This window comes from Oncorhynchus gorbuscha, linkage group LG16, assembly GCF_021184085.1.
Source record: "Oncorhynchus gorbuscha isolate QuinsamMale2020 ecotype Even-year linkage group LG16, OgorEven_v1.0, whole genome shotgun sequence".
Lineage (NCBI taxonomy): Eukaryota > Metazoa > Chordata > Actinopteri > Salmoniformes > Salmonidae > Oncorhynchus > Oncorhynchus gorbuscha.
The window spans coordinates 67,611,139-67,624,803 of NC_060188.1; the positions used below are offsets into that span (position 1 = coordinate 67,611,139).

Below are 13,665 nucleotides of genomic sequence, written 5' to 3' on the forward strand. Positions count from 1 at the left end.
CCGTGGGTTAACGCTGATCTGATTAAATCCTGGCCTCACTATATTCTCCAGTGCAATTTCTGCTGTAACTTTTCTTTAACCTTTTCATACTTGAGTTCCAAATATCTCTAACTGTCGCCCCTGCGTGAGTTTTTTCATGAGCGTGATGTCAGAATGCTCTCACTGTTCCAAAATGTGAATGTTACACAACAGGACAGTTACCTGCGCTGCCCTCAAACCAAGGCACGCTGCCTGCTAATTATCAATAGGGTATGTTTCGACTTGTCCATTTCAAAATAATTTCAAACAAGTTTTATTTTCTAACAAAAGTTTGGATTGAGGTGTGTTTCGCTTCCTCGTTAATTTGCATAAGAAGTAGCCCATTTCCCTCTTGCTGACAATTTATCTTTGAGGCTTTACTGAGCAGACAAACTTCTCTCTTCAACTTGAGCCCAAGACATTGCGCATCTCTCGTCAGAACAGGCCTTGCACAAACGTTTTCCTCCAGCACATTTTCTGGCTGGGGCCCACATTGTCTTCATGGTTCTTTGTCTTACAAATTGGACTTTGGGCATGTTATTTATGTTTTATTTAACAAGGCAAGTCAGTTAAGAACAAATTATTATTTACAATGACAGCCTACCAAAAGGCAAAAGGCCTCCTGCGGGGACGGGGGCTGACATTAAAAATCAATTTAAATGTAATACAAATATAGGACAAAACACACATCACGATCAAGATATTTGTATGGATCATAATGTGTTTACTCTTTTGTTAACATGTTTTCAAGTACTGGTGACAAATAATGTATTCCGATTCTTGCATAGATTGTAATGGACACATATGATGCGTGTAAAATACTTGAATGTTGTACTGATTATGATGAGCTAATGCTAAGCTATTTGCCGGCTATGTGTGGCGCCATGTTTGTGAACATTCTGTTTGACACGTTAGCGTCTGTCAGACCAAAGATGTTATAACAACTCGACTGACTTATGGTGCTTTCAAGACAACTGTGAACTCTGAAAAAAAATAGGCAAAATCATGGCATCAATGATCTTTGGGTCAGAAAGTTGGAGCTCTAGAAAGAGGCCCGAGTTCCCAAGTTGGAATTCCGAATTGGATAACCGTTCAAAACTTTTTTCCTGAGTTCCCAGTTGTCTTGAACGCGGCATCAGATTGTAACTTTGGTACCTCAGGGTTACCAGCTCCGATCCCTCTTTCCAGGGGGTTTATTTTTATTTAGCATATAACCTTCTTGTGTTTGCCCCCCATTTATTGATAAATCCCCCATCATAGTAGTATTTCCTGCATCATATCCCCACAAGATACCTTCCCCCATTTCTACCCCCAATGGATTTGAAAACCCCCCACAAATGAAAGGAACCCCCCCACAAACCCTCATCCCTGTTTAGGTTTTGCACTATGGTTAGGCTAGGCAGTAGGCTTGTATTTGATGTGATGCTCTGTGAGGTAAAAACCTTTATTTGCTTTGTGATTTGTCAGAAATGGTTAATGACTTGTCAAGTCATGTGCTCCAGTTCTTGTATACACTGTAACAAGTACATCAACAATTTGTAATATGCTGAAAAGTGGCTAAACTAAGTGAATATTTTTCAGGCAATAAGCGCAGCAATCTTTGATTTTGTTTATTTGCGTTTTATAGTGAATAGCATTCTGGGATTAGAGAGTTTTTGCTTGTCAAACGTAAACCAACATGGCTGCCATCTTAAAGAATTGAGCTGTTAGCATAGCTAACACGCATTTCTTTTCTAAACAACATTGTGTTAGTCTCATGCTCACCAGAGATGTGGTACATTGTAAACTAGTCTAGCTGTTAGGTCACTAACTTCATTTTAATTTTTTTGTCAGCGCAACCTGTTATTTAGACTGGTTTATGAAATGAGTTTGGCTGTGTATGTGTTCCGTGTGATGCTTGGATGATGAAGTTCGCATTTATCTTTTACAATAAAATATAAAATTGAGGAATAAAGTTTAAGAACTTTATTTTCCATCAATACAACAAAAATATTTTGATGCTTTTCAGACAACAATGGTGTTTAGACGCGTTTGTTGCATCATACATTATGTTACTACTGTTCCAATCACGTATTTGAGATCGCACGCTGCAGGGACCATTCAACAATGATCACAAAAATATGTGATTGTACGCATCAAAGGATTAACAATGTCAATGAGAAGAAGACTATTATTGAACCAGAGTTTAAGTAAATAGTGTGAACATGCATTGCACGCATTTTATGATGCAAACTTGGATAATTAGTCATCCCATCTATTTAATATGTTATCGTTATTTTGCTCACTGAACAAATTATTTTGCATGAGGAAAGGTCCTTAGAAGCAGATGTGGGCATGCAGAGAGAGTGAGATTGAGTGAGTGCGTGAGAGAGAAAGAGAGAGAGAGAAAGAGAGGGGTGTAACACTGGTTGTTATGGTCTTCCAGGGATGAGGGGATGTCTGGGGTAGGGCAGTAAGGGCACGTCCCTTGGCAGGATGTATGGGATGACTGTAATGGCGCTGCTGTGTCCATGGTCTGTTCCACATAGGCTATCCTAAAAACCCCAACGATGGGTCAGAGTCCTGAAGAGGAACATTCTGTCAGGAGGAGAGAAGAGTACGATTTAAGAGGTAATACACTGTATACACTACACAGTACACACACACTGTACATACACTATATTCTATAGGTCCTCTCATACCTTGAGAGCACTCTGTAGGATGCGGAGACGGTGCAGCTTTTCACTGAGCAGTGGGTCGTTGACGCGGCGGACGAAGGAGCGTTTGTACTCCAGACGGGAGGAGGGCCGGTGATCGCCTATGGAGGACAGGTTGGCCCTCTCCAGGGCCCGGTACAGGTCCCCCAAAGAGTCAGCCTGAGGACGTCCCTCCCGCTCGCAGCCTGAGGACAAGCAGATTCACCATACGTGTTATTCATGTGCTGTTTTATTTTGCACCACATAAACAACAACAACAACATACATGTGAATCTAGATCTCAGCACAGCATTGCACTTCCTCAAGGGCAGGCAACACACACACGGTAGGCTGCTACTGTGGAATTTCCCATGTTATCCTTTACATACAGTGCATTCAAAGTATTCACTTTTTCCACATTTTGATACGTAACAAGCCTTATTGTCAGGTATGCGTAAATGGCTGTAAGGGAGTCAGGTGCAGGAGAGCAGATATTGGGTAGCCAACGGAGCCTTTTATTTAGACAAACAAAAAGCACATGGCAAAATAAACACAAAATAACAATTTGGGTTAACATAACCCAGCACAACAGACTAACGTGCGCATAACATGAAACAGAATAAACAATAACACACAAAGACATAGGGGAAACAGAGGGTTAAAAACACAACACATAATGAGGGAAATGAGAACCAGGTGTGTGGAAAAACAAGACAATACAAATGAAAATGAAAAAGGGATCGGCGATGGCTAGAAGACCAGCGACGTCGACTGCCGAGCACCACCCGAACAAGGAGAGGCATTGACTTCGGAAGAAATCGTGACACTTATTCTAAAATTGATTCATTTGTTTTTTCCCCTCATCAAAATACACACAATACCCCGTAATTACAAAGCAAAAACAGTTTTTTAGAAATGTTTGCAAATTTATTACAAATAAAAAACTGAAATATCACATTTACACAAGTATTCAGAACCTTTACTCAGTACTTTGTTGAAGAACCTTTGGCAGCGATTACAGCCTCAAATCATCTTGGGTTTGATGCTACAAGCTTGGCACACCTGTATTTGGGGAGTTTCTCCCATTCTCTGCAGAGCCTCTCAGGCTCTGTAAGGTTGGATGGGGAGCGTCGCTGCACAATTTTCACTATTTTCAGGTCTCTCCGGAGATGCTAAATCGGGTTCAAGTCCGGGCTCTGGCTGGGCCACTCGTGGACAATCTGAGACTTGTTCCAAAGCCACTGGGTTGTCTTGGCTCTCATTGTCCTGTTGGAAGGTGAAACCTCGCCCCAGTCTGAAGTCCTGAGTGCTCTGGAGCAGGTTTGCATCAAGGACCTCTCTGTACTTTGCTCTGTTCATCTTTCCCTCGATCTTGACTAGTATCCCATTCCCTGCCACTGAAGGACTTCCCCACAGCATGATGCTGCCACCACCATGCTTCACCGTAGTGATTGTATTGGCCAGGTGATGAGCGGTGCTTTCTTTCCTCCAGACATGACGCTTGGCATTCAGGCCAAAGAGTTCAATATTGGTTTCATTTTGGCTAACTCCAAGCGGGCTGTCATGTGCCTTTTACATTTCCTCATCTCTCACCCCTTCTAATACGACTAGCCCCGATGCTCCTCCATATTTTTCCCCCACTCCGCTACTAAGTTTCTCCCTGCAGGCAGTCACTGAGTCTGAGGTGCTAAAGGAGCTTCTTAAACTTGACCCCCAAAAAACATCTTGGTCAGATGGTTTAGACTCTTTCTTCTTTACGGTTGCTGGCCCTATAATCGCCAAGCCTATCTCTGACCTTTTTCACCTGTCTCTTCTCTCTGGGGAGGTTCCCATTGCTTGGAAGGCAGCCACGGTTCACCCTTTGTTTAAAGGGGAGATCAAGCTAATATTAATTGTTATAGGCCTATTTCTATTTTTCCCTGTTCATCAAAAGTGTTGGAAACACTTGTCAATAATCAACTGACTGGCTTTCTTGATGTCTATATTATTCTCTCTGGTATGCAATCTGGTTTCCACTCAGGTTATGGATGTGTCACCGCAATGTTAAAGTCCTCAATGATGTCACCTTTGCCCTTGATTCTAAGCAATGTTGTGCTGTTATTTTTATCGACTTGGCCAAAGCTTTTGATACGGTAGACCAGGTATTTCCAAACCCCCAGAGGTACGAGCAATGCCGTTGGGGGTATGCCAAATAAAAATTAGATTCACATGAAAAATTATTATTATTATTTATGAAAAACATTTTCAAACAGTACATTTATATTTTCCAACGAGGCTATACATTTGGGTGAGTTTTTTTTCTCACCTGAGTAGTCTCGTTTCACTGCCAAAAATAAAATTAAACCATCTAGTGTTCAGCGAAATAACATAATGTGAAATACAGCTATCCGAGTCTAATAATTAACATCCAATCACATTAACCGTTACTCTCTCGCAGGAAACCTTCACTCTTGCTCAGACATTTAGAAATGAAACATGACAATTTGAAAAATAAGCCATGGGAGTTTTTTGAGCAAGAATAAAAATGACTTTTGAGTAGTAAGACATGTATAAAAGCAACAGATACCATTTGTAAGAAGGCTAGAAGTGTCTTCTATGGTGAGCTACCGAGTGGCTAGGACAGGCAAGCCCCATACTACAGACTTAATTCTTCCTGCTGCCTTGGATTTGGCTGGGACAATGCTGGAGGAAAAGGCCAAAACAACTATATAGACAATTAGTTCATCAAACAACACTGTTTCACGACGCATCAGTGACATGCCATGAGATGTTTTGAAACAATTACTGCTTTGCATAGAAGTCAGTGAATTATATGCATTACAGATGGATGAGTCAACAGATGTGGCAGGCTTGGCACAGCTTCTGGTATATGTCCATTACGTTTATGGGGGGTCAATTAAGGAAGACATCCTCTTCTGCAAACCACTGGAAACCAAGGACAACATGAGAGGATATTTTTTAAGTACTGGACAGCTTTATGGTCTTTGGTGGTCAAGATGTGTTGGTATCTGTACAGATGGCGCAAAAGCCATGTCAGGTTGACATAGTGGAGTGGTAACACGCTTGCAAGCAGTTGCTCTCGACGCCACTTGGGTACACTACAGCATCCATCGAGAGGTTCTTGCTGCCAAGGGAATGCCTGACAGCCTGAAAGATGTTTTGGACACGATTGTGAAAATGGTTAACTTTGTTAACTTCTTATGGCTGCAATCCCGTTAACGGGAGCGATTTGACAACAGCCAGTCAAAGTGTAGGGCGCCATTTTCAAAACATCAAAAATCTCATAATTAACATTCCTCAAACATATATGTGTCTCATACCATTTTTAAGCTATTCTCGTTGTTAATCCCACCAAAGTGTCCGATTTCAAATATGCTTTTCAGAAAAAGCACTACAAACGATTATGTTAGGTCTCCACCAAACCACAATAAGCACAGCCATGTTCCAGTGAAATATAGCATTCACAAAAAGCAGAAATAGAGACTAAATGAATCACTAACCTTGAATTATCTTCATCAGATGACACTCATAGGACTTCATGTTACACAATACATGCATGTTTTGTTTGATAAAGTTCATATTTATGTAAAAAAAATCTGAGTTTACATTGGCTTATTAGATTCACTAGTTCCAAAAACATCAAGTGATTTTGCATAGCCACATCGTTTCAACAGAAATACTCATCATAAATGTAGATGATAATACAAGTTATACACATGGAATTATAGATATACCTCTCCTTACTGCAACCGCTGTGTCAGATTTCAAAAAACGTTTACGGAAAAAGCAACCCATGCAATAATCTGAGACGGAGCTCAAAACAGAAGCCAAATTAGCCGCCATGGAGTCAACCTAAACAAGAAAATACATGATAAATGTTTCCTTACCTTTGATGAACTTCATCAGAATGCAGTTCTAGGAATCCCAGGTCCACAATAAATGCTTGATTTGTTCGATAATGTCTGTTATTTATGTCCAATTAGCTACTTTGGTTAGCGCGTTTGGTAAATAATTCCAACGTCACAAAGTGCGTCCACTATAACGTGACGAAATGTCCAAAAGTTCTGTATCTGTCAGTAGAAACATGTCAAACGATGTACTGAATCAATCTTTAGAATGTTGTTTACATATACTGTATCTTGAATAACGTTCCAACCGGATAATTTTGTAAAAGTTCTGTTATACTCACATATATAATTCAAACAGTTTTAGAAACTTCAGAGTGTTTTCTATCAAATACTAATAATAATATGCAATATTAGCAACTGAGACTGAGGAGCTGGCCATTTACAATGGGCACCTTTTCATCCAAGATAGGATATGCATTTAATTAGTAGATTTGGATAGGAAACACTCTAAAGTTTCCAAAACTGTTAAAATAATGTCTGTGAGTATAACATAACTGATATGGCAGGCGAAAACCCAAGGAAAATCCAACCAGGAAGTACTATTATTTTGAAAGGCTGTTTTTCCATTGAAAGCCTATCCACCATACAAAGACTTACGACCCAGTTCGCGGGCTCTGTGGCTTCCTCTACATGTGGCCAGTCTTTAGGCATTGTTTCGAGCTTTTACTCTGAAAAATGAGGGAGATACAGCACTTTCAATCTTTGGCCAGTGGAAATTTCCATTCATCAGCCTGATCGGGAACACACCTTTCTTGTTTCTCCTTTTCTATTGACAAAGCTTTTGTCCGGTTGAAATATTATTGATTATTTATGAATAAAACAACCGGATGATTTATTTTAAACATCGTTTGGCATGTTTCTACTAACTTTATTGTACTTAAAAAAAAACATTTGTCTGGACTTAGTGCACACGCCTTAAGCATTCAGAATACTGGACAAAATGTGCAAACAGAAAGGAGGTATTTGGTCATAAAGGGGGATATTATCGAACAAAACAAACATTTGTCTAACATGGAGACCTGGGAGTGCCACCAGATGAAGATCATCACAGGTAAGTGATTTAATTTTAATGTTATTTCTGACTTTTGTGACACTCTCCTTGGCTGGAAAATGGCTGAATGGGTTTCTGTGGCTAGGTGCAGACCTAACATAATTGCAAAGTGTGCTTTCTCCGTAAAGCCTTTTTGAAATCTGACACAGCGGTTGCATTAAGGAGAAGTTTATCTTTAAATATATGTTAAATACTTGTATCGTTTATCAATGTTTATGATGAGTATTTCTGCTTTTTGATGTGGCTCTCTGCACTTTCACTGGATGTTTGTTTGAGACAATGCATTTCTGACCATAACGCCAATGTAAACTGATATTTTTGGTTATAAATATGAACTCTATCGAACAAAACATACATGTATTGTGTAACATGAAGTCCTATGAGTGCATTCTGATGAAGATCATCAAAGGTTAGTGATTCATTTGATCTCTATTTCTGCTTTTTGTGACTCCTCTCATTGGCTGTAAAAATGTCTGTATGGTTTTCTGTGACTAGGTGCTGACCTAACAGAATCGCATGGTGTGCTTTCACAGTAAAGCTTTTTTAAATCAGACACTGTGGTTGGATTTACAAGAAGTTCTCTCTTTAAAATGGTGGATAATACTTGTATGTTTGAGGAATTTTAATTATAGGATTTCTGTTGTTTTTGAATTTGGTGCATCCCACTTGTACCAGAGAGGTTAAAGTTTTCTTTACTTAACCTAATATTCACTTGTCTGAACGGTTGCATGATGACGAGTTTCTCACACGGCTGGCCTATCTGGGTGAAGTTTTTTCTCGCCTGAATGATCTGAATCTAGGATTACAGGGACTCTCCGAAACTATATTCAATGTGCGGGACAAAATTGAGGCTATGACTAAGAAGTTGGAGCTCTTTTCTGTCTGCATTAACAAGGACAACACACAGGTCATTCCATCATTGTATGATTTTTTGTGTGCAAATTAACTTAAGCTTACGGACAATGTCAAATGTGATATAGCGAAGCACCTGAGTGAGCTGGTTGCGCAATTACGCAGGTACTTTCCCGAAACAGACGACACAAACAACTGGATTCATTATTCCTTTCATGCCCTGCCTCCAGTCCACTTACCGATATCTGAACAAGACAGCCTCATCGAAATTGCAACAAGCAGTTCTGTGAAATTTGAATTTAATCAGAAGTCACTGCCAGATTTCTGGATAGGGATGCATTCAGAGTTTCTTGCCTTGGCAAATCACTCCATTCTCATTAACCGGTGGTCAATGATGAACAAATCAGGTTTTATATATAAGATGGCTAAATAAAGAGCAAAATTATTGATTATTATTATTATATTATTATTTGTGCCCTGGTCCTATAAAAGCTCTGTTACTTCCCGCGAGCCAGGTTGTGACAAAAACTCACACTCATTCTTATGTTTAATAAATGTATCATATAGTGTGCATGTGTGTGGCAGGCTTACAATGATGGCAAAAAAATACATTTGAGAGTGAGCTGACACTGGTGCTAGAGGGGGTACACAGTTGGAGTTTGAAGAGGTACACGACTATAAAACGTTTGGGAACCACTGCGGTAGACCATTCCATTCTTGTGTGCCGGCTAAGGTGTATTGGTGTCTCTTAGGGGTATTTGGCCTGGTTTGCTAACTACCTCTCTCAAAGAGTGCAGTGTATAAAGTGAAAAGGATCGGAGGACCAATATGCGGCGTGGTAAGTGTCCATGGTTCTTTTAATAAGAAATAGTACACATGAACAACTGAATACAAAAACAATAAACGTGGAATGAACGAAACCCAAAACAGTACCATGTGGTGAAAAACACAGACATGGAAACAAACACCCACAAACACACAGTGAAACCCAGGCTACCTAAGAATGATTCTCAATCAGAGACAACTAATGATATCTGCCTCTGATTGAGAACCATACTAGGCCGAAACATAGAAATCCCCAAATCATAGAAAAACAAACATAGGCTGCCCACCCCAACTCACGCCCTGACCATACTAAATAATGACAAAACAAAGGAAATAAAGGTCAGAACATGACATAAAGTCAGAACATCTGCTGTCTCAGACACTGCCTGTCACCAAGGGTGTACCCCAAGGCTTGATCCTAGGCTCCACGCTCTTCTCAATTTACATCAACAACATAGCTCAGGCAGTAGGAAGCTGTCTCCTTCATTTATATGCAGATGATACAGTCTTATACTCAGCTCTGCCCCTCAAAGGATGGTGTGTTAAACACTCTACAACAAAGCTTTCTTAGTGTCCAACAAGCTTTCTCTGCCCTTAACCTTGTTCTGAACACCTCCAAAACAAAGGAAGAAGAAGAAGAAGAATGCCCCTCTCCCCACAGGTGTGATTACTAGCTCTGAGGGTTTAGAGCTTGAGGTAGTCACCTCATACAAGTACTTGGGAGTATGGCTAGATGGTACACTATCCTTCTCTCAGCACATATCAAAGCTGCAGGCTAAAGTTATATCTAGACTTGGTTTCCTCTATCGTAATCGCACCTCTTTCACCCCAGCTGCCAAACTAACCCTGACTGAGATGACCATCCTACCCATACTAGATTACAGAGACGTAATTTATAGGTAAGGGTGCTCTCGAGCGGCTGGACGCTCTTTACCATTCAGCCATCAGATTTGCCACCAATGCTCCTTATAGGACACATCACTCTTCTGTAAACTGGTCATCTCTGTATACCCGTCGCAAGACCCACTGGTTGATGCTTATTTATAAAACCCTCTTAGGCCTCACTCCCCGCTATCTGAGATGTCTACTGCAGCCCTCATCCTCCACATACAATGCCCGTTCTGCCAGTCACATTCTGTTAAAGGTCCCCAAAGCATACACATCCCTGGGTTGCTCTTCCTTTCAGTTCGCTGCAGCTAGCGACTGGAACGAGATGCAACAAACATTCAAACCGGACAGTTTTCTCAATCTCTTCATTGAACGAATTGAGAAAAAAAAAATCGCTGAAGTTGGAGACTTTTATCTCCCTCACCAACTTCAAACATCTGCTATCTGAGCAGCTAACCGATCGCTGCAGCTGTACATAGTCTATCGGTAAATAGCCCACCCAATTTTACCTACCTCATCCCCATACTCTTTATATTTATTTAATTTTCTGCTATTTTGCACACCAATATCTCTACCTGTACATGACCATCTGATCATTTATCACTCCAGTGTTAATCTGCAAAATTGTAATTATTCACCTACCTCCTCATGCCTTTTGCACACAATGTATATAGACTCTTTTTTTATACTGTGTTATTGACTTGTTAATTGTTTACTCCATGTGTAACTCTGTGTTGTCTGTTCACACTGCTATGCTTTATCTTGGCCAGGTCGCAGTTGCAAATGAGAACTTGTTCTCAACTAGCCTACCTGGTTAAATAAAGGTTTAAAAAAATAAAAAATCAAAGACTCAATCGTGGACACTCTTACTGACAGTTGTGCTGCTTTGCATGATGTGTTGTTGTCTCTACCTTCTTGCCATTTGTGCTGTTGTCTGTGCCCAATAATGTTTGTACCATGTTTTGTGCTGCTGCCATGTTGTGTTGCTACCATGTTGTTGTCATGTTGTGTTGCTACAATGCTGTGCTGTCATGTGTTGCTGCCATGCTGTTTTTCCTCTTAAGTCTCTGTTTATGTGTTGTCTCTCTTGTCATGATGTGTGTTTTGTCCTATATTTTTTTTATAATAAAAAAAAATTCATCCCAGCCCCGATCCCCACAGGAGGCATTTTGTCTTTTGGTAGGCCGTCATTGTAAATAAGAATTTGTTCATAACTCACTTGCCTAGTTAAATAAAGGCCCGATTGGTGGAGTGCTGCAGAGATGGTTGTCCTTCTGGAAGGTTCTCCCATCTCCACAGAGGAACTCTGGAGCCACCATCTCTGCAGAGACCTAAAAATAGCTGTGCAGCGACGCTCCCCATCCAACCTGACAGAGCTTGAGAGGATCTGCAGAGAAGAATGGGAGAAACTCCCAAAAGACAGGTGTGCCAAGCTTGTAGCGCCATACCCAAGAAGACTCAAGGCTGTAATCGCTGCCGAAGGTGCTTCAACAAAGTACTGAGTTAAAGGGTCTGAATGTAGTATTTTAGTTTTTGCTTCGTCATTATGGGGTATTGTGTGGATTGATGAGAAAAAAACGATGAAATTAATTTTAGAATAAGGCTGTAACGTAACAATGTGGAAAAAGTGAAGGGGTCTGAATACTTTCCCGAATACACTGTATAGTGCCCTCTTATGGTGCTAATGTCACATAGCTCTTATTTTATGTTAAGTAATCTGGCAAGCTTTGTGGATTCAAACAGACCCAAAAGTTTTGTGTCTGGTGGTTGTCATACTATGTTGTCCATTTGTGAGACTTGCTATGTGTTTCGGGGGTCAGTTGTAAATCTGTGCCTCTTGAAGTGTATCATGCAGTGTTTGCTGCATGTTTTGTGTTAGATATAGTCTACAGAGAGAGCAGTAGAGAAATTAGGACAGAAAAAAAGTCCCCTTAGGCAGATGTTATATGTATCTTTTAAACGGAATTAATTTCTGTGTCTGTGTTTGTTATGTACTGCATATGGATGTATGAACTTGTCAGGATATGGCTGTAAGCTACCTCTCTCTGTCTCTCTATAGGGCATGTACATCAAATCCACATATGACGACCTGCATCAGACAGTGGTGTGTCTCTCTCTCTCTTCTTACCTTATATTATCTCTCTGCCCATCCCCTTTATCTTATTCTCATACATCTACATACTGGAAAATGACTACCCTATGATTACTACTATGCTTGTGTGAAAGGTCGCCCTATGTGTTTTTCATTGTGCGTGTGTGTGTGCCTGTAAGACATTGTGGAGGGGGTTGGGCTGCCAGAATGAATTAGTGTCAATTAGGACACTAAGATTTCACTTCACTTTAGAATAGTGTCCTGGAGGTCTATAGGGATGGGGGATGGGGCTGGTCTAAATTTCAGACAATCAGCAAAGTTTGTGACACAGACTGTGTATTCAACTATTTATACCCATCAAGTTATATCCTAGAATGTGGCAGAAAGAGTGAGAGTGAGGTTGTTGTCAAATCTCTTTCTTCTCTGCCTCACAGTATCATGTCTCTCCATTTCATGGTGTCATCGTGGTTGTCACATCTCTTTGTCCTGTGTCTCAGTCATGTCTCAGTAATGTCTCACCTGTGTCTCTGGCCAGCTGGTAGCGGTGGTGGTCCGTGTGGTCAGAGGCGCTGGCCGAGGCTGAGAGTATGGCATGGAGCCCACTGTCTCGGGGAAGGGTGAAGCTACGGGGTTTCCCCCCAGCCTCTACAGGGACACTGGGGCTGAGTTGCAGGGGTAGTGGGCCATAGTGCTCCTGCATCAGGCTGCGCTGAGCAGGGAGGGTTGACTGGCGGCGGTACTCCACAGAAAGTCCACCTCCTCCAGGGGAACGCAGCAGGGCCTCCTCCAGGGGCAGGGTCTGCAGGTAGTGGAGCCCCGTGCTGCCCAGGGGAGTCTCAATCAAGTCCTGCCACGAACGCCGTTGACTGGAAGACTTCTGACCAGGGGAGCCGCTCCCGCTGCTGCCCTCCTGTGGCTCGGGGTGGAACTCCTCATGAGAGGAGTGTGACTGGAAGGATTCAGAGGAGAGGCGGCCGTGTTTGGGCTCCAGGTATGGACTCATCTGGGACACCTAAAGAGAACCAGACAGAGAGGTGTAATGGCATTGTAACGGTTATTAATATAAATACCAGAATGATAAAAAAAGGAAGAGACACAGCTAGAGAGGTATATAATGGCATTGTAAAAATAATGTAAATAACATATTAAAACTACGCACAGAGTTGTTGTCTAACTTTTTAAAGAGAGATTAACTTGCCGAGGGGGGCCTGGGGTAGCTGTCGTAGGGGGGTGGAGGGCTGTCCTGTTTGGGTATGGTTGACGGCATCTCCGTGTCCTCATGATCACTTTCACTCCAGTAGTCTGGTGACAATGGCAAGGAAGAAGCAGAAAAGAGGACACGCCACCATCAGAAAG

At 41.4% G+C, this 13,665-nt stretch overlaps 1 protein-coding gene across 4 annotated transcripts in view; it reads right to left on the reverse strand.

Annotated features, from left to right (window-relative positions):
- Positions 1 to 1,390: 1,390 nt before the first annotated feature.
- LOC124000086 (connector enhancer of kinase suppressor of ras 2-like) overlaps positions 1,391 to 13,665 on the reverse strand; it is a 42,937-nt gene continuing 30,662 nt past the window's right edge. For all 4 annotated transcript variants that reach the window (XM_046306211.1, XM_046306210.1, XM_046306209.1 and 1 more), the window contains exons 19-22: positions 13,508 to 13,611; positions 12,829 to 13,321; positions 2,700 to 2,899; positions 1,391 to 2,595 (exon numbers count right to left, since the gene is read on the reverse strand). In XM_046306211.1, the coding sequence (XP_046162167.1) occupies positions 2,548 to 2,595; positions 2,700 to 2,899; positions 12,829 to 13,321; positions 13,508 to 13,611 (845 nt within the window). In that variant the 3' untranslated portion in view covers positions 1,391 to 2,547. The remainder of the gene's footprint in view (positions 2,596 to 2,699; positions 2,900 to 12,828; positions 13,322 to 13,507; positions 13,612 to 13,665) is intronic.